This window comes from Protobothrops mucrosquamatus, unplaced genomic scaffold (genome assembly GCF_001527695.2).
Source record: "Protobothrops mucrosquamatus isolate PMUCROS unplaced genomic scaffold, P.Mucros_1.0 scaffold10, whole genome shotgun sequence".
In the NCBI taxonomy this organism is placed as follows: domain Eukaryota; kingdom Metazoa; phylum Chordata; class Lepidosauria; order Squamata; family Viperidae; genus Protobothrops; species Protobothrops mucrosquamatus.
Genome location: NW_015386397.1, coordinates 5,552,639 through 5,579,332, shown reverse-complemented (window position 1 = coordinate 5,579,332; position 26,694 = coordinate 5,552,639). Strand labels below are relative to the sequence as shown.

General features: G+C 38.8%; 1 protein-coding gene across 2 annotated transcripts in view; it reads left to right on the top strand.

The window, feature by feature from the left end:
• The window catches only part of STAT3 (signal transducer and activator of transcription 3), a 49,030-nt gene that overhangs the window by 11,741 nt on the left and 10,595 nt on the right, over positions 1-26,694 (top strand). For both annotated transcript variants that reach the window (XM_015810462.1, XM_015810461.1), the window contains exons 2-19: positions 796-937; positions 3,268-3,412; positions 5,161-5,259; positions 5,683-5,778; positions 5,885-5,966; positions 8,127-8,221; positions 10,803-10,954; positions 11,450-11,608; positions 12,247-12,339; positions 13,440-13,499; positions 13,635-13,664; positions 13,840-13,933; positions 14,361-14,408; positions 22,726-22,809; positions 23,780-23,878; positions 23,974-24,109; positions 25,525-25,577; positions 25,664-25,758. In XM_015810462.1, the coding sequence (XP_015665948.1) occupies positions 810-937; positions 3,268-3,412; positions 5,161-5,259; positions 5,683-5,778; positions 5,885-5,966; positions 8,127-8,221; positions 10,803-10,954; positions 11,450-11,608; positions 12,247-12,339; positions 13,440-13,499; positions 13,635-13,664; positions 13,840-13,933; positions 14,361-14,408; positions 22,726-22,809; positions 23,780-23,878; positions 23,974-24,109; positions 25,525-25,577; positions 25,664-25,758 (1,748 nt within the window). In that variant the 5' untranslated portion in view covers positions 796-809. The remainder of the gene's footprint in view (positions 1-795; positions 938-3,267; positions 3,413-5,160; positions 5,260-5,682; positions 5,779-5,884; positions 5,967-8,126; positions 8,222-10,802; positions 10,955-11,449; positions 11,609-12,246; positions 12,340-13,439; positions 13,500-13,634; positions 13,665-13,839; positions 13,934-14,360; positions 14,409-22,725; positions 22,810-23,779; positions 23,879-23,973; positions 24,110-25,524; positions 25,578-25,663; positions 25,759-26,694) is intronic.

Sequence of the window (26,694 nt, the reverse complement as noted above, 5' to 3'; positions counted from 1 at the left end):
GGAAAGTAAAATAAAGAATGTGGGTGGTGGTGCAAGTAATAAAGTATACATAGGAAGAAAGGGGGAGACAATAGGAATTCATGGAGCAACTATCAGCAAAGAGTGCAGAATGGTGAAGAACATGTGTAAATGTAGTAACAGCTAACAGATTTAGGAGAAAACATGGAGAGGCAGAATGGGATTTTATTGGGAGATTGAAGGAGTGAGTGGCGCAGTTATAGAGAAATCAAGAGACAACTGGACTTTCTTGTTTTTCTTTGAAGAGGTTTTGCTTCTCATTTAAGAAGCTTCTTCAGCTCTGACTGGATGGTGGGGAAAGGAAGGATTTTATATTCCTTACAGATAGTTGTCATTTGCATTCTTTTAGAGAGTCATTAAGGCCACTTGGAAGTAGGTCACCTGTGTCAAGGTCACCTGAATGGTGCAAATGGGTGTGGAGCCTTCTTGGAATTGTTGAAAGGAGTCAATGAAGCACATAATTTGGTATTTTGGTATTCTTTGGCTTTCTCAGTTATCTAGCATGCATCATTAATAATTATGACTAAAAATCAGAAGCAAAATAATGGGATATAAATCACTTAAAATGAATTGAAATACATATAAATTGCCAATAGGAATGCTTCTTTCTTGGTCTTTATTTTCCTTTTTGTTACAGATTTATACTGTTAGGTTTTTATTTATGATTGTGAATCAGGAATGGTTGTTATTGATTATTAGATATTTTTGGATAGTATCATCCTGACTCATCAATAGAGAGCTCACATTAAAATGCCCTGTATGTTTTCTTTTTTCCAGAGTCAGCTGCCAAGATGGCACAGTGGAATCAATTGCAGCAATTGGACACACGATACTTGGAGCAGCTCCACCAGCTTTACAGTGACAGCTTTCCAATGGAACTTCGTCAGTTCCTTGCACCTTGGATAGAGAGCCAGGATTGGTGAGGAATTCTGTTTTTCAGCTTCCTGGCTACATTTGAGCAAAAAACTTGCTGTTCTAGAGCAGGGGTCCCCAACCCCCAGTCCATGGGCCAGCACTGGTCCACAGCATGCCAGAGACCGATCCGTGCAAGTGAACGGATCCGTGCAAGTGAAACCCTATCCATGGGATTCAGGCAGCACACAAAACCATACCCCCTCCGGTCCACAGAGAAACTTCTCTGCACAGAACCCGTGCCTGGTGCCCAAAAGGTTGAGGCCTGCAGTTCTAGATCTCTTCAAATCAAATAAAATAGGGACACTCAGCTGACTTATACTATTATTTCAAAAAAAGTAAGGATACTTGGTGAGGCAGCATCTTTGGGAAAGCAGTGAGGAAGCATACACACACACACACATGTATACACACACGTATGTATGTATTTCTGTGTGTATATGTGTGTTTGTGTGTATCTTGTCTCTATTATTTTTACAAATACCTTAAGACAGTGAACATACAGACATTCCTCCTCTTGTTTTCCCCACGACAACAACCCTATGAGATGAGTTTGGATGAGAGAGAGAGAGAGTGACTAGCCCAAGGTCACCCAGCTAGCTTTCATGGCTTAAGGCAGGACTAGAACTCACAGTCTTCCACTTTATTGCCTGGTGTCTTGACCATTAAACCAAATTGTTTCTATCATATTATGTCAGTGCATATAGAAACAATGGGAATTGTAGACTACGCAAACTAATTTGCTTCCCCTTTATACATTTGTTCAAAAGTTGATTATCTTTTAAGGTAATCTTGCAAGAAGCCAGATGCTGATTTCCTTTGTCAATCTTACCCCATCTATACATGCAGTTCCTTTCTTATTTTCCTATTCCTCCCATCTATTTCTGGAAAAGAACAGATCATTCTTGCCAAAAGTCTGAACTGACTGATTGCCCTTTGAAATTAGGGCAAGAAGTGCAGGCTTCTGGCTGAGCAATGGTTTAGAAGCTTTGCAATTGTGGATCATGTAGCTATTAGACACAGAGGTTTTGGTGATGTACAAGATTAATTTGTGAGATTATTTCTTTTTTACCTTGAAAAATTATGTTCTTTTTCTGCTGAAATTATTAGAGCTGTTAGGAATATAATTGGGGGCACATCTGGCACACAGACTATTAGATAACACTGTAGATCAGCCTTATTTAATCTCATGCATTCCAGACATCCTGACCCTTGTTGTTTATTAATCAAATACATATCCTGCCACCATTACAAATGAAATCTCAGTAGCTATTGAAAAGGAAAGAACAACCATGTGCAATACTATATACAATCCAACATAGTACCTGGTAACAACATCCTGTATACAATCCAACATTGTACCAGAATAACAACCTCCAAATGCCCACTGGAAAATCTCTGCCTTCCTGTGTTTGTGGGACACGGATAAGATTGGAATCACTCAAACTTCCCATAGGAGTCTATTTCAGTGGGCCAGTCCATCATAGAAAGAAGCATCTTCAAGTTTCTACGTCCATCTCCCAAAATGAGGGACAACTGTTTTGCCCACCACAGTTTTCCATAGACTGACATCTAGTTCTTTTAATTGCCATGCTGGCAGTTGGAACCTTGAAATTCCTTTGCGGGTGTTATGATCTGAAATTTCCTGAATTATGCTTACAAAATTCACTGGAAATTCACATTAACCTTTTGCATTTTAGAAACTTCAGAAACTTTTTGGCATTAATTATAGGTCCTGCTTTTACTGGATAGGAACTTTCACAGAATTAGACTAAGAGATCTTATAAACCAGGGGTGTCAAACTCAATTTCATTGAGGGCCGCATCAGCATTGCGGTTGCCCTTGGGGGGCCGGGGGTGTGTGGCCTACTGGGTGGACGTGGCCAACTCTACATTGTTCGCGTCAAGGGTGCCTGTGGGGGCCTGGGCAGGAGTGGAACAGATCTGAGGGTCTTTGGCAGAACGGGGTGGGACTGGGGCAAGCGCCAAGGCATGGTCCATTTCTTCATTCCTCACAAAGGGTGACACCTCCCCAGCATGCACCCAGGGGGTGGGGCCGACACGGCAGGGGCTGGTTCCTCGCTGTTTCTAGACGGCCTTGTGGAGCTAAGACTGAATGCATTTCAGCATAGATGGCCACCACAAAATTGTACATTGGCTCCCGGCAGGCCTGGGCCAGGGTCAAGGCAGCGGGGGCCGTTCTCTCACTGTTTCCAGGATGGCTTCACGGGCCACATGAAACCACTTCGCGGGCCGCATCCGGCCCCCGGGCCTTGTGTTTGACATGTCTGTTATGAACTATCATAGTAAATTGAATTTCCTTTCCTATCCTCTTCAGGGCTTATGCTGCCAGCAAAGAGTCCCATGCTACATTGGTATTTCACAATCTTCTGGGTGAAATTGACCAGCAGTACAGTCGCTTCCTACAAGAATCCAATGTTCTCTATCAGCATAATCTACGCCGGATCAAACAATTCCTACAGGTAGGAATAACTGAAAAATTTTAATTATACTCCACATATTATACTCCACATATTGTAGATGAGAGGATGACTAAAATGGACATAGGATGGGGAAGAGAAGGTGATACAGAACAGAGTAGTAGTTTGAATGAAGTCCATCACTTCTTACCGGCTCCTTATTGGACAAAAATTATCTAGTCCTTATATAATGTTATTTTAAATCAGAAGCCAGCTCAATTCTTTTTTTAAATTGCATTCTTTTACCTATCATTGAAGATAAACCCAGAGCCCAACTATTGCATCATTTCTCATTTCAAGGACAGCCTTCTCCAATAAATTTCTGCATCAAAATATGCTTGAATGTAGAGATAATTCCATTTTTATCCTGAAAAATCGATTCACAGAATAACATTTCACCTTAAACTTGATTTAGACTTGTAGCATTGATGCATACCTACAGTATGCTGCAAAGAGATTGATGGGTAAGTGTAGGTTGCAGATGATTACAAGCAAGCGACGTGCACATCTCCTAAATCTCAACTACATGTTGTTGTGTGGACATGCACATGCTAATTATTTGATCTAACTTCCTGTTGGGAGGCAGGCAGAACACAAAGGCATATTGTTGTTTAAGCATCCCTTAGCCAGAATGTTAAAATTTGCAGAAGTTGCAACAGCTATGCATTGATACCATCTCCAAATGATAGATGCATGCATGCATTCCCTGATGTGTAGTGACGCAGAAGTCTAAATCAAGCTTTACATTTTGCAGGAACAGTATTCAGTAACATTGGGCATGATAACTGAAGATAATAGGAATTGCGATCCAAGATTTCTGAAGGATACTAGACATCCTTCAAAACATTAATTGAACTTGAAGGCTAGCAGGTTGAGGCACAGCAGGTAGAGATTGAAGGTTTTTGATGAGCTACCTTTATTATAAATGGCAGGAAAAAAATAACTGGGGTAGAAAATGAACAACTTCAAGCTCTGTTTGTCTGACTATCTGTCATCTCAGTCTTCAGTTCAAATATTTTATTCTTTCCTGCCTGAGTTGCTCATTTCTCAGTAGGAAGGATGATGGCTAGTTGTATATTGTTACTATAAAAGAGTTGTCTGATCTGAGGCTGTTTCTCCCTCAGCTTCTTCCTTCTAGTCTTCACAACCAGGTTGGGGAAGGCTGATTGAGGAATTTCCATATGTAATGAGAACATATCGGTGAAATTCAGGTATTGGGGAAAAGACAAGTAGCATGTGTGATTTTTTTGTGACCTTCCCAGAACCTTTGGCAAGTAGGCTTGTGCAAAGGATTCGTAAGGAGCAGTTCACAAAGCAATATAGTATTCCTTAAAGCATTAAAGCAGCCACAATCCAGAAGGCTTGGTGCAAGTACCTTGAAGTGTTTCCCCAGTTGTATGCAGGTATACACACCGTACTTCTGTTAGGACTGCTACGAAGTGTAATGGCTGTTCATTTACATCTTGGATGTCCAAGACAGCCTTTGAAGCAGCTATAAGCCTTATGGTAATCACAGGTGCTCTGATACTTTGAAGAAGGGTACTTTGAGCAGCATGCTTTGCAAAGCATATCTTTTGAAAGCCTTGTACAACCTTGTTAGCTAGCCATTTCCAAAAGTAGAATTTGAATGGAAACTGGACAGGATTCAGCAATTCAGTTCTTAGGAGCTGATGACATACTGGCTCTCTCAAAATATTTACCCAATAGCAACAGTTCCTGGGCATTAATTTGGTTCTCTGTTTCTTTTACAGAGCAGGTATCTGGAGAAACCCATGGAGATTGCCCGCATTGTGGCCCGTTGTCTCTGGGAGGAGAATCGACTGCTACAGACAGCAGCAACAGCAGCACAGGTGACTTATTCTGGCTGTCATTGTTGGTTTCCATATGGCTATTTAATTCAGTTTTAAGGATACCCAATTCCTTGATAAGTCTGAGCTAACTCTTTCAGAAAGAAAGAGACAGAGAGAGAGAGAGAGAACATATGCAGAACAAATCATAGTCAGCTATAGGTACTCCACAGCCACCATATATTAAGGCATTTTTTTAATGATTCTGAAATTGTTTGACCCAATTATCCCTTTTCTAAGTCTTAAATAATATGATTACTACTAACACAAAAACAAAACAAAACACCAGGCTGTTGTTTTACATAAGCATCTCATCAACAGCAATCCCAAGTTGGATCTTCAAGTACAAGCACACAATTACCTGCAAGATAAGTCCAATTAATTATTATTCTTATTTCTTTTTTGTATCTTCCCACTTTACTATAGCAAGGTGGGCAGGCAAACCATCCTACAGCTGCTGTAGTGACAGAGAAACAGCAAATGCTGGAACAACACTTGCAAGATGTTAGAAAGCGTGTCCAGGTAGGTAACTCAGAAAGTCTGGATCAATAATAGTTCAAAATTCTTGGTTGGATATTTCTAGTCTTTCCAATATGGTGATCCTATGCAATTTTCATGGCTTTTGTAGGATCTGGAGCAGAAAATGAAAGTGGTGGAGAACCTGCAGGATGATTTTGATTTTAATTATAAGACTTTGAAGAGTCAAGGTGGTATGTAATAAATTTATGTATCACAATTTATGTATCACAATGAATTTCCTGGTTACACACACACACACACACACACACAGTTTGTATGAGATTTCTACTTAAAATAATAGGTTCAATTTTGCAACTTGAATAAATTATGCATAGTGTCCTAACTATTGCTAAAAAAGCAGGGAAAACTACAGAAAGATCAACTTTTAAACCATTCCTGAAACATTTAAAAAAGAGATGCTCTACAAAATATACGAAAAGATTGCCTCTATTAATGGGTTTGAGAAAGCTTCAGAGTGGAAGCATATTGCCATCATATCTGGAAGTGATATTCCTTTACATAAAGAATGTAAAAATGAAAGGTAGTCCATTGTTCCCTTATCTGTTTTGTTTAGATTACTGTTGGGTAATAACTATCATCATCTCTAGCCAATATGGTCTTCAAGATGGGAGTGTATTTCCATTATACCTATATGGTACCAATAATAGCATTTGCTGGAATGGGGTTAACGCTGGCAAGATGAACAACAGAGCATGGCAGAGAAGCCCTACCTACCACTTCTGAATGGTTTAGATCAGAGGTCTCCAACCTTTTTTGGCACAAGGGACCAGTTTCATGGAAGATAATTTTTCCATGGACCTGGGGTGTGGGTAGGTGGGATTCAGGATGATTCAAGTGCATTACATTTATTGTAAATTTTCTAAATAGACAAAACAAATAAATAACGCACTTTATTTCTGTTATTATTACGTTGTATTAGATTAAACCAGTGACTTTCTGCTTCTAAGAAAGTGGGAAGGAAAAGAGACAATCCTAAACTCAGCCTTCCAGAAAAACAAACCAAAAACCCAGCATGTTGAGGAAGTGCTGAGAAAACCATTCAAGAGAGAGAGAAAGAAACCAAACAAACTCAGCACTGCACAAGTCCAGCAATCTTGGAAAAGTTGCAAATGAGAGAGGGATTCCCTTGGAGAAACATTGCTTACGGGAAATATAGCTTTCCCCTCCCCTCTCCCTCATTGCAAGCCAAGTAGGAGCGCACTTGGCTTGCAAACTTGGAGAGCTGCACAAAGAAAGGAGGAACACACACACATACACACACACACACACCAAATTAAACCACGAAAAGCAGGTAGGATGTTGCCCAAACACAAGGCACCTGGAGCATCAAAACAAAAGTAAAAAAATTCCAGTTGAAGTGCAATGGAGCCCAGCAGTCTTAGAAAAGGTGCAGATGAGAGAGGGATTCCCTTGGAGACACAGCGCTTAAGGTGAAAGTAGCTTCTCCCTGCCTCTATTTGCACCCCAAGGAAAAAACATCCTCACACAGACATACTTTGGGGGGGGTCCCTCTCCAACGAGGCTTTGGGGAAGCCCCCGGTTGCAAGCTGGGCTGGTGTGTGCATGTCTTGCAAACGAAGGGAGCACGAGCCCAGCAAGGGTGCCGGGGGGGGGGGGGGGGGGGGGGGGGGGGGGGGGGGGGGGGGGGGAGAGGAGGAAAGTGAGGAAGAAGAAGTAGCAGGAGAAAGAGGAAACAGGACCAAGAAGAGGAGAGAGAAGGAGGCAGAAGAAGAGATAGCAGAAGAAGCAGGAGGAGGAAGGACGCAGAGCTCAGATGTTGCAAGCCAGTTGCAAGTGTAACTGCCAGAAGACCTTTGCACTGAGCAAGATGGCTTCTGCCCACCACTCTCCCACCCCTGCCCAGACCCTTGCAGACCTGCTGCATGCCTGGAGGTAGAAGCCTTCAGCGCACCTCCAGCTGCATGGCCTGGGTCCTAACGCTGCGGACCATATTGGTCTGCAGACCGGGGGTTGGGGGATCCCTGGTTTTGATACAGGTACAAAAGAGGCAGGGCTTGCATCAAGATTCTCTTTATGCCATTTTGTTCATTTTCTCTTCTCTACCAATGCCACTCATGCTTGGCTGGACTATATGTTTATTTGAAGTACGTTATGATCTAAATCAAAAGGGAGCTAATTAAAAAAATAAGTTTTAAACCAATTCACTTCTATGTACCAAATTATAAAAGTAATAAGGAAATCTAAAATAGGAGCAAGCTGCTTATTTATTAGGAAGAAGTGAGCTGAGAATCACAGATATGCAAGAGAAGGAATTGGATATTCTTCTGATACTTTAAATAATATTCACCCTCTCTTGTGTTCCCTCTTAGATATGCAGGATTTGAATGGAAACAACCAGTCAGTGACACGCCAGAAGATGCAACAGCTTGAGCAAATGCTAACTGCACTGGATCAAATGCGAAGGGTGAGGCTATTGTGAGAAAGTTCTCTTGCTGTCCACATCTTTTATTCACTTCCCCAAAACCAAAAATCTTTACCCACAAGGCACATTGTGCAGGTTGTGCAGCAGTTGTCAGGCTTTGTGAAAAAACTTGTTCTTTGTTCACCATGGATAACTGCAGGAAGCAGAATGAGAGATCCATCTTAGATACTTGCTAGATTTATATATTAACTCAAAAGTAAACAAACTATACAAGTAAATCCAACTCTAATACTTTGTGGACTATCATTTTGGCTTCATGCAGTCTCCCCCTTTATTGGTGCCCCCAATAAATGGAGTTCAAAGACTCAAGTTCTTAGAAATAGCTGTATTGGCTGGGAAGTTCTGAAAATTGAAGTCCACAAATCTGAATGTCTAGCTGGAGAAGGTGATTTGGTGTAGTATGTGATTCCTATTATTTATTGAAGTAGGAAACTGTATCCCAGAGATACCCCTTTCCAATTAACACTCACTTAAAAGTCACAAAAAGCAATCTCTCATATTGATGACATCACAATATCACAAAATAGCTCCTGTAGAGTCTCTGGACAATTGTGTGGCTGACATTTATAAACCCCAACCCTTCAAATGTCTGCAATAAAGAATTTTTAAGTAAGCCTAAAGCTGTCTGTAATAGAACTAAGTTACATATCTATATATTAAGGTAAAAGTTTATTTGTGGCAAATGCTGCTCAACTGTTGTGCTAGTAGGAGAGACTAAACAAACAGGAAGTTCTGCTTGTGGGTTTGTCTACTAACAAGCTAGAAATCTAAATCAGAATTGTTTCTTCAAATCAGAGATCCTGGTTATTTTACACTAAGCAATTCATAAAGATTTAATTCATCATAATATTGAAGTAGAATTCTAAATGTTAGTTTATTATAAGCAAATTTATCCAATGTTTCATTCTAAATGGCTCAAACATGGGAGAAGGTTCCATTTATAATTATTATGATAAATCTGAATTTAGTCATATTTATACTCATTGAAATCAAAATACATCATTTGTGACTAACAAGTTTTTCTTTCTGTTCTGAGCATGATAAGTCTGGATATAACTCATATTTAAATATCATATTTAATTGATAAAAATATGCACATAGTCCTCGAGTTACAGTGGCACATGGAACTTGGAATTTCCATCGCTAAGCAATATCACATGACCACATTACTTTGCAATGGCAGTCCTGGCAGTCATGGTTGCTGTCAGTAACCAAATTCCATCGGTTGTTAGCTGAGAACCCACCCCAGTCCAAACAGCTCCTGATTTAGTCCCTCCCAGCTCCGAGCTTTGATAAGATAAGGGATTGCCTTCTCTTTATTTCCTTCCACCCCACTATTTCTTCCCCAACTCTGCTCTTTTGGCTGCCACCCACTGCTTATCCTTGCTGCCCTTTACTGCCCTTTGATGTCTTCTTCCTGCCTCTGCTGATGAACACCTAGCCTAGCACTTTCAAGACAGCTGGTAGCTGCATCTGCTCTTGTCCAAATTTCATAAGGCCTTATCCAAGTCATATGTGGCCTTCCTGCAAAGTTTTAAAAGGCAGGCACATGAAAGAGTGCCCTAGCTATATCAGTGCAAAAGAAGTCCTTCTAGCAGAGTCCTTCTTTTGCAAAAGAAGGCCCTGGCCAGGGTATGAATGGAGATTCTGGATGGAGTGCAAAAGATGCTCTGGTGGCACCAGCATGAAAGAATTTGGCACGAAGAAAGCCCTGATGGTAAAGTAGTGGTGAGCAATATGATGGGCACAGTAGTGACAGGTAGAGCTGGGCAGTTGGCAACAGCAGCAGGTGGAAAGGCAGTCAAAAAGTAGTTGAACATGCAGGTGGATCTGAGCAGACCTGAATTTTGTTCACTGATCATTGCAATGTTCGGAACTTTGAGGACCAGTCATAAGTCCAATCGGTGGTGTACTTTCAAAATGTCTATGGATATTCTCAGTCATCCAGGTCATAGTTATCGCAAAGATGCTTTCTGACAAGGCAACTGGGCTTTCTTGTTTTTCTTTGAAGACGTTTCACTTCTCATCCAAGAAGCTTCTTCAGCTCTGACTAGATGGTGGGGAATGGTAGGATTTACACTCCCTCAGATAGCTGTTCATTTGTGTTCTTTTAGCTACCTGGAGGCTTATCTGTCTTCCGGGCCACCTGAGTAATGCAAATTGGAGATGTGGAGCCTTCTTGGAACTGTTGAAAGGACTGTGTTGTAGACTGGAGATAGATGATGTCGTATCCCTCCCCCCTCTGTTGAGAGAGGGCTGTTCAAATTTGACATAGATGGCCTCTTTGACTTCTCTTTCAAACTAGCGGTCCTCTCTGTCCAAAATGTCCAATCAATCCATTCCCCACCATCCAGTCAGAACTGAAGAAGCTTCTTTGGATGACAAGCAAAACGTCTTCAAAGAAAAACAAGGAAGTCCAGTTGCCTTGTGAAAAAGCATCTTTGGGTATAATTTCAAAAGGTCACTGAACAAACATATATTAAACAAGGACTACTTGTTTAACTTGAGATGCTAAATAAGAACAGAAAAGAATTGTCAACATTCCTGTTCCTTTCTTTCAAAGGGGATTGTGAGTGAACTGGCTGGGCTTTTATCTGCCATGGAATATGTGCAGAAGACATTGGTGGATGAGGAACTGGCTGATTGGAAGAGGAGACAGCAGATTGCATGTATTGGTGGACCACCAAACATCTGCCTAGATCGTCTGGAGAACTGGTAAGAATGGATTCTGGCTGCATTTTTGTTTGCATAACTTGTTGTCAGTTATCTTTCATTTATAAATTTATAAAATGAGAATATATTGTCAGTGCAGGCTCTTTCTGATCCACCTTTCAAATGAAAAGATCATTGAAATACATAGAAAATATTCATGAATAGAAAATGTGCAGGACAATCTCTCCACTTTTAATGTTATTGTAGAGTTGACATTACAGGTACATTTAGATCAGGAATTTCTGCTCATGCAAGTTCCTTATAGGGCCCAGATACTATAAAACTATACCCCTATCTTACCTGACAAATGGATATGCTAGAGCTGCACGTTATCCATTCCTAGCTTAGCTGGGTAATTGTATAAATTGTATAAACATATCTAGAAACCAGGAGAAAATAGTTATGATGGCTGCCTTAGGTAGAAAGTATACATACTCAGCTGTGATGTTTTCATAAGCTATAGCAGTTTTTCTTGTTATTGTTCCATATTCTATCCAGGATAACATCCTTGGCTGAATCACAACTTCAAACACGTCAGCAGATTAAGAAACTTGAGGAGCTGCAGCAGAAGGTTTCCTACAAGGGGGACCCAATTGTTCAACACCGGCCATTGCTGGAAGAGCGCATTGTGGAATTATTCAGGAATCTCATGAAGAGGTACGGCCTGTTCATCTTGGTTATGTGGGAAAGGTCCAAGTTCTCTGAAATTGGAGTGCTGAAATATCGCACATTGACTATTTACAATCAGTCACAAGTTTGTCTGTTTATTTACATAACAAACAAATAGCATCTAGCTCATTTCTGGCAGTTTACTAGAGTCCAAAAATTAAAACCAAGTAAACAAATACAATATACATTTCAGCCAAAAATTAACTTCAAATGAAAGCTTGTACAAGACGGTCTTGACCAATATGGAAAATCAGAAGAAAAAGAGCCAGGCACACCTCTGAGAAAGAGACTGTTTTTACATTTCCTTATTCATAACTGTCCTGTACTGCATTACTGCATTAATCTGCGATTAAAAATATATATATAAAAAATTGCACATGCATTTTATCTTGAAAATGCATATATTTTTGGTACTGATGATGCATTTTGTTTTTCATTTGAGAAGTATACCATATATTTTGGAGAAGTATGAATCCCAAATATGTCTGACTGTTTTGCTTAAAAATCCAGTCAAGTATAATTGTCAAGCATTCTTGTTATAACTTTTTAATGAACTTGTAAATTTGAACTAACACTTTTCTCATAGTTCTCTCCACTAATCACCACTAATTTTCCTCTTTTTGCAGTGCTTTTGTGGTAGAGCGGCAGCCCTGTATGCCAATGCATCCAGACCGTCCACTTGTTATCAAAACTGGAGTACAATTTACAACAAAAGTGCGGTGAGTTTTCTGCTCACAGACATTTGAAATAGAAAGGAGGATTCTACAAGCAAGTATCTAAATTAAGATATTTATTTAAAATCACCTAAATTCTTCATCAGAAAAAGTTCTAATTCTCCAACCTTTTATAAATTATTTTATGATTTGCAAAATGTATTGCAAAGAGGGGCTAAGTGGGCGTTTCCAAGTTGCAAGAACTGGGCCTGGCTAGTCTAGAGAAGGACCGAAGGTGACATAAAACCAGTGTTCCAATATTTGAGGGGCTGTCACAGAGAGAAGAGTGACAACCTATTTTCCAAAATATCCAAAGGTCAGACAAACAATGGATAGAAACTGATCGAGGAGAGATTCAACCTAGAAATAAGGAGAAATTTTCTGACAGTGAGAATAATCAACCGGTAGAACAGCTTGCCTTCAAAAGTTGTGAGTGCCTCATCCCTGGAGGCTTTCAAGAAGAGACTGGACAGCCACTTGTCAGAAATGGTATAGAGTCTCCTGCTTAAGCAGGGGGCTAGACTAGATGACCTACAACAGAAGTCCCCAACCTTTTGGGCACCAGGGACCGGTTCCGTAGAGAAAGGTTTTTCTACGGACCTGAGAATGCAGGGTTTTGTGTGCTGCCTGCATCCCACGGATGGGGCTTTGCTTGTTTGTGCGAACTGGTTGCTGGCATGCTGTGGCCCAGTACCGGTCCATGGACCGGGGGTTGGGGACCCCTGACCTACAAGGTCCCCTCCAGCTCTGTTATTGCTGCGCATAAGTGAAGAAGTCACTGAAGTAGTCTTGAAAATTTTTAACATTGTTTTAGATAATGAAAGATAAGGGATCTACATTGTTACCTATTTCCATACTTGCACATTGCAATTAAGAAACTGTCAAATTAACAGTGGGGAGTATAATGGATCCTTTCTGCCTTAAATTAGGATAAGTATCATTTTCTTACTGGGGTGTATGTTAATGTCAATGAGCAGCTGCTGGTCCAATTTAGCTTAGTATGGATCAGATAAATTATAGATACACTGTGTGTGTTTGTATTACTGATGAGCAGGAGTAGGGAAGAGACATTTTTCAGAAGTTAATGTTTATTTTCTCATCTGTAGGTTACTGGTTAAGTTTCCCGAGCTGAATTATCAGCTGAAAATCAAAGTTTGCATTGACAAGTACGTTCAAATGCTCATTTTATATTAAATTGAAAACTTCAGCCTTTCTTTTATTTTTACTTTTATGTAGTATTATCAGTATATCTAGTCCATTTTTTCCAAATTTTAAGATGCACATTTATTCCCTTCTTGCAGGGATTCTGGTGAAGTGGCTGCCCTCCGGGGGTAAGTTTAAGATGTCACACTTTAAATATTGCATTTCAGAAGTTACTGATGGATCTCAGCTATGTCATTCCCAAAGCATCTTGGGAGGGCCTAGCTTCTTATTTGTTGTTAGGATGTTGTTATTTTAATAATTGCTTAGACACTCTAAAGGTATACGTATCTTTGGCTTATCAAGATCTCGGAAGTTTAATATCTTGGGAACAAATACTAAGGTGATGAACATGGAGGAATCCAACAATGGAAGCCTTTCTGCAGAGTTCAAGCATTTGGTGAGCGTTTTTTTTATAAATGTGGGTCCAGCATGTGGGTAAGGAGAATAATGAAAGCAACCACACTCTCCTCCTATATTCTTTTATTTGAAATGAAATAATCCACTTTCCATTTTAGTGAGACTGCTGTTTAAAGTTACATCCTTAACCCGTAAGTGTGATTAATATCACAATAGGTAATAGAAACAAATCATTTGTATAAAGTATAAAATCATTACATTCTTATTGCTCATAATGTGCCACATTTTTCATGAGTTCAGGCACTATGACAGGCTTCATAAAATGGAAACATAAGCTTTGAACCTTTTTTTTTCGAATTGTAGCAAAGAAGAGAAAGAAACATAAAAGATATTCTTTTAGGATTGTTTTCTTATGCTAAATGATTTGCTTATTACCCAATGTAATCCCTTTTCTCTGTCATTCACAGACACTGAGAGAGCAGAGATGTGGCAATGGTGGAAGAGCCAATTGTGATGTGAGTATCCCATCAGGTGGCTGGTTTTAAATTAATTGTTTTAAGTTGAAATAGGAAGTGATAAGAGTTCCCTGATGATGAGTTAAATAACAGTAGTTCTGTTTATTCTCCTTGTTTTGCTCTTGCTTGGCCTCCTCCCTTTTGTAATTGAGTTTCCAGAACTTTTCAGTCTTTGAATTACATCCAAAATATCTTTCATGAACAAAAGTAGAGTAACAGTGAAGAAGGGAAATAGTCACCCTTAGATATAACTTGAGCAGGGTATTTTTAGTCCTGATCCCCATTTTTTGCCATTTCATTGTTTAACCTGAAGACATCTTAAACAAAATAAGAATTGCTGTGTTTTTGAGAGAACAAAAAATACAACTGTAATTTTTAACTGGTTTGTTTTGAGTGTATTTCTAAGTAGGAATCCATAAGTTGGTGTCTGTAGCATGTTATGCTCCAGTGAATGGTGTTAAAATGAAGAACCAGATATGAAAATAGGAAAAACTGTATAATGTTCTGAATGATTGTAAACCAGGAGTAAAAAATATTTTGTCAGGTAATATGGGTAAGAACAAGATGAGAGAATATAGAAAAAATAATGGTGCCTTTTGAAGACTCAAGAATGAGCGACAGTGGTGACTATTTGATAAGTATTTGCTTGGAAAAAGGGCTGTTGGTTTCAAATACGTTATTAAAACACGACTTCATTCATATGTATACATGGCAAAAGAATGAATATAAAACCTAAAAATATTATTGATTTGATCACTTATAAGATTATGAGAATTAGTAAAAAGTATAAGGATTGGAGAAAAGTACAAGTTCTGTGTGAAAAAGTATTAGAAGATAGAGTAATTTCCCAATATAATGAGTGGTAAATGAACATAAGGAATTAGAATGAGAAATCTACTTGGAAAAGAGCAAAAAAATATTTTTACAGAGTGTCACTAACACGGAATTTACATTAATGAGACATATGAAAAAGGATAGTTGATGGAATGATGTAGAGGAGAACATATTGTATATAAGCATGATTAATGTAGAAAATAGGATGAGAGGAAGAGATTATATAATGTGTACAGAGAGAAAAAATAATTTCATAGAAAGTAGTCAAAGAAAGAAAGGAATGGTTGATATTAGAAGAGAGAAAATACAGAGCAGTTTTGATGAAAATAAAAATTTGTTTGAGAAAGGGATAAAGAGCTTAAAACAGAGTGCCAGTGGAGTACCTGGAATTAAAAATAAAACTAATGAAATGATTTGGGATGAAAATAAAGTGATGAAGGAATGTTTCAGAGATTTGTATGGGAATGATACATTAAACAATAGAATGGAAATGAATTCTACAAATGTTAGTGTCAAAGAAAAGGAAAAATAAAAGCGCAGAATACAGTATAGATCAGTGATGGCGAACCTTTTAGAGACCGAGTGCCCAAACTGCAACCCAAAATCCACTTATGCATCATCGGGTGCCGGGTGGGTGTGGCCCATTGGGTGGGTGTGGCTGCAGTGGTAGCGGCAGACTGGGTGGGACTAAAAAGTTCAATCAATCAATTCCAACTTTGCAAAAAAAAAAAAATTTCTGTGAGAAGTTGAAATTGACTAATTGATTGAACCTTTTTTTTTTTTTTGCACACTGCAGCGGAGGCCTAAAGCGAAAAGGTTTTATAAAACCCAGCTGAAGGCCTAGGACTGGGGCGACAGCGCACGTGCCCCCAGAGAGGGCTCTGAGTGCCGCCTCTGGCACCCGTGCCATAGGTTCACCACCACTGGTATAGATGATTAGCTATAGATACATGATTGAATTACTTATGGAGAAAGAGAACTTTTTTATCTTGTGTATGAGGACTGCTTTGGAGTTGGGCATTACTGTTACTATTAAAGACTGAATGAAAAAATAAGATTTGTTTGTAAGTGAGAATTCTGATTGAAAAAATACAAGATCTGGAAATGAGCAAAATTTACAAAATGCAGTGCAGCTTTATGCCAGACAAAAGATATGCAGATATCTGCTCTTCAGCTGGTCATTGAGCAGTATATAAATGTAAATTTTAAAAAAGCTTATTGTATTTTTATTGATTTAGAGCAGGGACCGCCAACCTCCAGGTCACGGCCCATTACCAGGCCTTGAGCTGTTCGGAACCAGGTCATGGAAGTGACAGGTGAACATGCGCACATCCCCACTTGTGTGAGCAAAGGGCGAGCACATACATGCACGCTCCATTTGCATTTGCGTGAGGGGTGGGCATGCCCGCCACTTGTGCAGAACCATCCCCTCCCCACCCACCCCGCCCAGGCTGCAAAGCCAGAAAGGTGTGCTGCAGCTGCCAAAAAAGCCAACACAGTGCTAGGCTGCATTAACAGAGGGATAGAATCAAGATCACATGAAATGTTAATACCACTTTACAATGCCTTGGTAAGGCCACACTTGGAATACTGCATCCAGTTTTGTCACCATGATGTAAAAAAAAATGTTGAGACTCTAAAACACGGTTGTCAAACTCCCAACATCACGTGACATGATGTGACGTATCGCAACTTTTTTGGCATTACCAGCAATGGGGTGGGTATGGTTTCGCTATGATGCATCCAGCTTGCGGGCCGGCAGTTTGACACCCCTGCTCTAGAAAGAGCACAGAGAAGAGCAACAGATATATAAGGAACAGTTGCTGGAATTGGGTATGTTTAGTTTAATGAAGAGAAGGACGAGGGGTGACATGATAGCAGTGTTCCAATATCTCAGGGGCTGCCACAAAGAAGAGGGAGTCAAGCTATTTCTCCAAAGCACCTGAGGGCAGGACAAGAAGCAACAGATGGAAAATAATCAAAGAGAGAAGCAATTGAGAACTAAGGAGAAATTTCCTGATAGAACAATTAATCAGTGGAACAACCTGCCTCCAGAAGTTGTGAATGCTCCAACACTGGAAGTTTTAAAGAAGAGACTGGACAGCCATTTGTCTGAAATGGTATAGGGTTTCCTGACTGAGCAGGGGGTTGGACTAGATGACTTCCAAGGTCCCTTCCAACTCAGTGATGATGATGATGATGATGATGATGATGTTGTTGTTGGGGAACTCTGATTTAGAGAATGGTGCGATAAAATGTAGGCTATTTTGGATTGTTTGTATGACTGTGAAACAGGATTGCTTCCTTAATGTATCTGCATGACAAAATTAAATATGAATGGAAGAAAAAGTTTAGCAAATAGTTCAACATTATGCAGAAAGTTAGAGAAATGTACAACATCCCATGTTTAATATATTTATGGATAAATGTCTAAGACATTAGGAGTGTATTGGTTGTAGTTATGAATGGTGTATATACTTTTCCATGCAGATAATGCCATGTTATCAGTTGAAAACCCAACCTGCATGCAGTGAATGTTGGAGAGAGCTAGGAAAATGAATAAAGAAAATTGAAGATGTGTATGTGCTGGAAGAAAAGTAGATAGTATGGGGGTTTTTTTTGGGCAAGGAATGAATATCAAAATAAGTTAAAATGTTTTGTATAAAAGTATGTTTCCTCTCTTTTTGGTTCATACCAGTAAGAATTTATTATATAACATGAAATAAAAAAGTTGAATAGAGAGGGAGGTGGATACTACAGTCTTATGTATTAAAATCGGAAGAAATATGGCTGACAATGAATGAATACTGAATGCTTGGCAAACATAAGATAGATTGTTTCTAACCTCAAAAATTAAAATCTCCCTCTTTCAGCCTCAGTGGCCAAATTGGAGAAACTGGAAGCTGAGAATATGCAATTGAGGGCACAGCTGTTTCAACTGACGGCTTGGCTTGATTCCTTGCAATTTCAACAAAACTAGCCAGCTCCTTTTTACTACATCAGATATGTCCAGTGGCTACTCCTGAAAAATGTGATGGATCCTTTCGCCAGTTTTCTGCACTCCTGACATACTGTAATCTTTATATGTTCCTTTATCCTGAAGATTTTGGTCTGCTTATCTGGGCCAACTGCCAAAATGGCTTGCTCCATTGCTGCTGCAAGAAAGCATTATGTTAATCAATTTTGACAAGTTCATAAGTTAAAAGTAATATTGGAAGATTCCAACAACAACTGACATATGAGAAAGTTATTCTAAGGGCACTGTCAATTGCAGAACACTGTATGTGAATGACTTTCAGCATCTGATCCAAGACTTGGATAGGAATGAGGTCACATTGGTGGACCCATTCAAGGACAGCCACAGTGATTTGTTTTTGTCTATACTGATGGATAATTGAAACAATAACCATCAAGGTCCCAGTTATACCACCATCATTAAAATCAGGATCAACTCAAATAAAAAATAAGAGCCAGCATCATTTTGGTTTCAGATATTCAGCCAAAATAACTGTGTCCCATTGCTTCAAGCTATGAACTTTGCATGATTTAGATGGGCTTTTGGATCAGGGAAAGATTGAGGTCCAGTTAGCCAAAATAGCATCAGTAATGCCTATATACTGTATATCGCAGGTAATCTGGCATATAGATTGATTGGCTGTCAACCAAGTAGCAACTTCATAGATCTGAAATTTGACAATGAACATAATATTCCTTGACACTCAATAAAGCCCCCCATAATTGTTGAAACCATCCATAGAAGACTACTGTTGATCAGTGCAATTATATGGACTACTGACCCTGTGAGAATGAAGCTGGCTGAACACTCTGAATAATTGGAATTCTTTAGTTTCCTACTTCCTTTCACTGATGGATTTAGCATGGCTTCAGGTTTATGAGTTCAAATTGTTAGATCAAATAGAAGAGTAAGTTTCAAGCCCCCATGATGTAAAGAGCAGTTTCCATTCCAGGGCCCTAACAGGAGACAAGAGAGAAAATGCTTTACATGGCTTCTGCCAAAAGTGCACTGTCTGACTCATTTGTTCAGGAAGCAAGAGGCTAACTATTTGCCATCCCTGTGATTATTTTATTGTTGCATCCCATCTCACTAGCTGGCCAAGTAAGCAAGAAGATAATGGATTTCAGTAGAGTTTCTTCAATGCTATTCTAGAATGTGTGCTCTTGAAAATTGTAACAGGAATTCTCCACTCCTTGGTTATAGTGAATTAATTAATTTTAAAAAATGCTTTCTCCCCCCATTTCTTAGCAGAAATCGGAATCAGATAAACATTCAAGCACTTCTTCCCCAGCTTTCACACAATCCCTCCCAACAATTGACTCATCAAATTTCCATTATCCAGATTTACTGACTCTTGGAATCTATACTGGCAACACTGAGGGATGTCATTTCAAAAAAATTAAAAAGAACAGTCATCCATTCTTTCCTACCATCAGCTGCAGTTTTATATTTTTTTCATTTAAAAAAGTTATCCAGATCATTCTCTGGAACAGACACTCTTTCCAACTGAGTTTGGAACTCTTTGAGTGCCTGCAAAATCCACAAATGGTTTCTCAGAAGGACAAATCTGAAAGTGATTAGTAACAAAACTATGTTTCCTATCCCTTGTGGCAATTTTGACAATACAGTTATTCTGCTAAGTTTCTATAGAGCTTTTACAGTTTTCCCAGCACTTGATGAGCAACATTTTTGGCATTTCATGGACCAATTTCTTATTACTTATCTGGATGTCATTTTACTGTAATTTATTCTTTCCCTTACCCAGAACCATGTACAGTATGTATAGACGATGTTGTTGAGCCTTCAGGAGAAGTGCCTGTCTGCCAAATTTAAGAAGTATGAATTTGAAGTAATCATCATTGATTTTCTGCATCATCAGATTTAATCTGAAGGAGTTCAGATAGACTTGGGCAAAGATGGAAGCCACTTTCTTTTGGTAACCTCATCAAGAAAGCAAAGACATCCAGAGGTGACTGGCCTTTGCCAACCAGTATTACATATCCATTTCTGCCTCTACATAATTCATAGCTGCTTTGATCAAGATATTATGTAAAGATCATTTGACTGGGACACTTAGGGAGAGATGGCTTTTGAAAAAATAAAAGAGGGCTTTCACCACCCAATCTATTGTGCAACATACTCACCCGATATAGCCTTTTGTGGTAGAGGCAGGTATATCAGAAGTAGTAGAAGAGCCATATAATTACAAGTTCCTTGGAAATCCCAGCCTTGATTTCCTTCATGTATTGTTTCAGAAAACTCAATGTGATTGATATATTCTATCTATTGCAAAGAGTTGTTTGCTATTAGAGTGACATTTAAAACCCAGAGGCATTCATTGGAAGGGGCCAGCAGACCACAGTTCATGACAGATCACTGTAACTTTGAGTATCTCCAGAATGTGCCTAAACTGAATCAAAGGTTGATTTGATGATCACTGTTCTTGCAATTTAATTTCAACATAATCTCCAGTGCCCAGTGCCCATAATGTAGGATCTGATACCTTTCTTGAAATTGGAATACTGCATATGATGATTTGCGTCCTTCTTCACCTGTGATACCTCAAGAAACTTTGCATCTGTGATACTTCCTGGCTTTCTGATAAAGCAAATCAAGCAACTGCTGCAGAACAATTCCTGGGCAGAATCATAACTCAAGGAATCAAAATACAACCAACTCTCAGCCCACATCATGCCCCCAATATCATGCAACCCTAAGGCTACTGTTACATTCTTTCTAGTCTGTTATGGGTGAAATTCTTGAAATGTAGTGGTGACAGTTCCCTATAAGACATGTTAGGTTTTTCAAGATCTTCCTTCTGATTGTTAGATTTTTGGTGATCACATATTAAGTTTGTTATATGAAAGCATATGACCTGGACATTTCTGGCAAGCATTACTCTGCACATTTCTGACAAACATCTAGCTATCTCTTTATCAACCTGCTGTACCCAAGCCAATGTCTACTAGACAAGAAATCCATTTCCAATAAGACAGCTTGATAGAATTCTTATAAAGAATTCATGTTTATTCACAGGATATAAATACCCAAATAACACTGCTGTTTGGAAACTTTGGATACCATTCTCAGTTTTTTTCTTGTATGCATTTTGAATTTGTGGGCCATAGCAAAATCAAATGTTGTAAGAACTGCAAGCATTTCATCAGATTCTAATGGGCCAATTCAAGCAAGTCAAAGAGACGATAAACACTTCACTGACCCTCACTGGCAACCTGGTCTTTCAGTTGGCAATTCATTGTATAAGTTTCAGTGTAGTGGACTTAAGTAAGCTAAAGAATGTGGACAATTAGTTCATTGGTTTTTAATTGTGTCCATTAGCAAGCTGTTTGTCCCTCTGTCACTAAACTCTATCTTGTTTTCCATAGATACTTATTAATACTGGGTTCAATGAATCCATGCTGCCAATTTCCACCTCTTCCTTATCCAACAACCATTATCCAATTATTAGGCAGAATATGAAGTCACCAGCATTTTGGACCCATGGAAACTTTATGGAAGAAACCAGTATCTTACTGACTAGCAGACTCTCGGCATGTAATCTTGATGATTGCAGGCTCTCAGATATTTCGGTATGAGGAGTCAGACTCAGTCCAAGAGACTGCTGAGTAGGTTAGCAAACAACCAGACTCTGGCTTTATGAGGTACCAAGCTTTAAATTATACTTCCATCTATGACCAATAGAGATCAGCATGACTCCAGAGAAGGAACTATCGACTGCTGTAATTACAGAAATTATTGTTATATAGTGGGAACCTCCAGATTCTCTGCCCTTGTTGGGGGAAAAAATCTTGTACTTCTTGAATGTTGTTCCTATGAATTCCCATCATTTGGCTTGATTTTTGGACCAGTTTTCTTTCTGAAATTCTCTGGGTCTTGATTCATGACTCTTCTTGAAGATCCAGCTTTCCTGTCTGTAGTTTCTTCACATAAATAGATTTATACCACTGACATGTTTACCTAGAAAGAACTCATATCTTCTATTTTTTCAAGCCTCTGCTCTTTGTTTAATAGCATCTCTTTGTTTCTATCTAAATTTTTATTGAATGATTCTTGACAGGTCAATAAAAGTTCACAAGTTTGTAACTGCCCTGCTTTTTCTTTGCCATCAATCTAAGGCTTTCATAGGACATTAAGGGGAAGATTGGGAAAATTATGGTTGAATTGAGTCATTGAGATCTTGAGATGAGAAAAACAAAGGCAATATATGAAGTATTATATGTTTGTGGTGGAATCAGGGATGGATGGCCAGGACAGAAGGAGACATGGACCTCTATTGGTGTAAATTAGTGTTAGATGTGCCTTTTTCTTATTCAGGGCCTTTAATTTCTTTGGCTTACTATTTTTAACTTCTTTTTTGCACTCTAAGCTTATCTCAAAAGGTGAGTGATAGCTATGTATGTAATTCATACAACTTTTAACTTTTTTCTCTCAACATTTGCTCCTCAGGCCTCTCTCATTGTCACAGAAGAACTCCATCTTATTACATTTGAGACAGAAGTTTACCACCAAGGTTTGAAAATTGACTTAGAGGTAAGAACCGGTCATATCACCAGTTCTACTAACTTAACTTTAGCTTGACATCTTTATGGGAAGACTTATTTCTGACTGGAATGGAAGCTTCTGTATTCTATTATAGTAATAGTTTGGATAACATCTTGGAATTTTGCCAGAAACAAAATCAAATATAACATAGGAAGCAGAAAGCTTTATTTGAATTATGGCAACATTCAGGTAACAGTTTCCAAGAAGATACATAAAGGACAATTTCACTTTAACAATGTATAATGGCTATATTTTCTTGGAAAAAATAAAGGACAAACCTGAAAAAGGAGCAAATCTGAAAGAGGTTCTTATGGATAAAAAATGTTTATAACTTTGCTTTACAAAGGAAGATTTGAGAACAAAACCAAGAAAATGGATAGTGAGATAGGTGGTTCTAAATTTGATAAATCAATCAATAAATAATTAAATTAAATAAATCTAAAGGCCAGCTTTCTAAAATAAAGGACTGTCCTTTATAATAAAGGACATATGATCATTGTATGTGTTATTTAATTTGCCTTTATGTAGGGAATTGTTCCTCTGAAATGAATCGAGTATCCACTTCCTTAAATGAGTATACTTCCAATAGTTAGTTTATGCTAAACCTTTCTCTGAAATATGAGCCCTAATCTTGAAAACCCAGAGTAAGGATGTTTATGAAAACGAATTTAGAAAATCAAAGTGGATCAACACTCTGTTTCACTCTTAGGATTTTCTGTGGTCCATTAAAGCAAAAACAATTGTTAAACTATTCTTAGCATATTACTCTTTTTATGTTAATACTAAAGGGTGACAGCTTGTTTCATTGCAGAGCTGCAAAGTGGTTTTGTGAATGTCCTGCCTAGTGAGATAGGAGAACTAAAAAAAATAATTATTTAATTTGCTTGTGTAGAATAAAAGCCTAAGACTCCGAAAAAGATAGATTTGTGCTCAGGTAACTTGTATTTTGTTCCCATAGACCCATTCACTTCCAGTAGTGGTGATCTCCAACATTTGCCAGATGCCAAATGCATGGGCATCCATTTTGTGGTATAACATGCTGACAAACAATCCCAAGGTATGCTGTGCTGTAAATACATCAGTGCAAAGGAATGGGGAAGGAAGAGGCTGTTTCTCCTGATTTCAACTCATGAATAATTCCTCTCTTGGCAGAACGTGAACTTTTTCACAAAGCCACCCATTGGCACATGGGATCAAGTTGCTGAGGTGCTCAGCTGGCAGTTCTCCTCAACCACCAAACGGGGACTCAGCATAGAACAGTTGACAACCCTTGCTGAAAAGCTACTTGGTAACAAACTCCCCTCACTTTAACATTTATTGTCCCTAAGGGATTGCCATCTTTCCAGCTTGACTAGGGGTTTGTTAAGCCCAAGGATCTCAATTTTGGACTCATAGCAGAATTTTCAAATATACACTTGGAGAATCATTGGCTGAGGATTGAAACCCAGGCCAAGAGTATGTACAGAACACTACAGTGCTGGCAATCCCCTCCCACCCCACTCCCAAATTCCTGAAAAACATGTCAAAAAGCTATTACCTTACTTTTAAAAGTGTCTTTCCTCCAAGAAAATCAAGATGGTATGGAGGGATTTCTCTCCCATTGCTAATATCTCAAGTGAATAGTGACAGCTATCCAACTTCAACATCTGATCAGATTTCTTGTTGTTAGTTGCGAAGTCGTGTCCGACCCATCGCGACACCATGGACAACGTTCCTCCAGGCCATCTTCTGGAGTCCATTTAAGCTCACGCCTACTGCTTCAGTGACTCCATCCAGCCACTTCATTCTCTGTCGTCCCCTTCTTCTATTGCCCTCAATCTTTCCCAGCATTAGGCCCTCCTCCAGTGAGTCCTTCCTTGTCATTAGTACTTGAGTTTCAACTTCAGGATCTGGCCTTCTAAAGAGCAGTCAGGGTTGATCTCCTCTAGGACTGACTGGTTTGATCGCCTTACGGTCCAGAGGACTCGCAAGACTCTTCTCCAGCATCATAGTTCAAAGGCCTCAATTCTTTTGTGCTCAGCCTTTCTGATGGTCCAGCTTTCACAGCCATACATTGATCAGATTAAATTGTGGCTTTTGGGATTCTTGAATCAATCACAGTTAGCTGAGATCACATAACATGCTAAACTATAACCTCTGGTTTACAAAGCCATGAAATTTAGATTAACCCAGTATGCTAAGATAAGTGTCTGCTGCAAGCCCTGATGATATTATTTGTGTAATATAATGCACATGATGCCTATTCCCTCCTGCAACATCCAAGTACATTAAGCCAGAGCAAACTAAGTTATATTTCATGTTAGCTGAATATATGAATTCAGTAAAGAGATTAGAATCAGGTTCTCCTTTGTCATTGCCTGAAAGTTTAATACTATATATCATAATGTTTCTCTTTCATTTCAATTTAATTTAATTTAATTTTAATATTTTTGGCCTAATGGTTAAGACATCAGGCTAAAAAAGTGGAAGCCCATGATTTCAAGTCCTTCCTTAGCCATGAAAGCTGGCTGGATGCCTCTCCAGTCTCTCCAGTCACTCTCAGTCCAGCCCACCTCATAGGATTTTTGTTGTGGGGAAAACAAGAGGAGGAAGGTGCGTTGGGTATGTTCGCTACCTTGAATAATTGTAAAAATAATAAGGGTGGGATACAAATAAATAAATAAATAAATATATTTTTTCATCCATTCCCATTATTTTTTCTAGGACCTGGTGTCAATTACTCTGGATGCCAAATAACATGGGCCAAATTCTGCAAGGTAAGGGTTTGGAAAATGAGATGTATGATTATGAGTCAAACTGTGAGCCAGTTTGCTTAATACTCTTCTTGATTTACCCTCTGCAGGAGAACATGGCAGGAAAAGGGTTTTCATTCTGGGTCTGGCTGGACAATATAATTGACCTGGTGAAGAAGTACATCTTGGCACTTTGGAATGAAGGGTAAGCGTGACCGAGAAATCATAATTGTTGACAGCATCTCTGTCTAGAAAAAGCTATTCTTGTCACTTATGGGTCCTCAAAGGTAACAAAGTTCTAAACCAGCCTTCCCCAATTTGGTGCTCCCTGGTTATGGGGGGATATTCTAAACCCCCCTCCCCAAATTTGGGGATACTGGCATATAGGATCTTAGTCAATTTTAAAAGCATTCTCACTACTTTTTTTTTTTTAATTGAAAATTTTATAAAATTTTACAATATAAATCCCCCCTTCCCCTTCCCACCCTTCCACCCCCCCTCCCTCCCTCCTCACTTCCCAGTGCCAATCACAGGGTTAACAATAACATAATCATACTCTAATTAACATTAATCAACTATTAAAATAACATATCTGTAACCTCCTTTAACTCTCTTTTAAACAGTACAATTATTAAAAACAATAATAATAACAACACTTTAATAATTAAAAATAATACCAAATAAAATATTCTAACCTTTATACAACCATAATATTCCAAAATTTACTCAAAAACCAAATGATATTTTTTAGTCCCATATTTACACTCAATATAATCTTTCCATTTTCTCCAAACCAAAATATATCTTTCTTGTGAGTGATCCTTCACATAAGCGGAAATCTTGGCCATTTCTGCTAAATTCGAGACTTTAAATGACCATTCTTCTATAGTAGGTAAACATTCCGTTTTCCAATACTGAGCTACTAATAGTCTTGCAGCAGTGATAAAGTTCAACATCAATTCCATTTCTTTCGCATCCAAGTCTTCCATAATACCCAACAAAAATATCTGCGGCTTAAACTTTATCTTTTTCTTAAAAATATTTTGAGTATTCCACCATATCTTAATCCAAAATGCTTTAACTTCCCTACATGTCCACCAAATATGAAAATAAGATGCATCTAAATTGCCACATCTCCAAC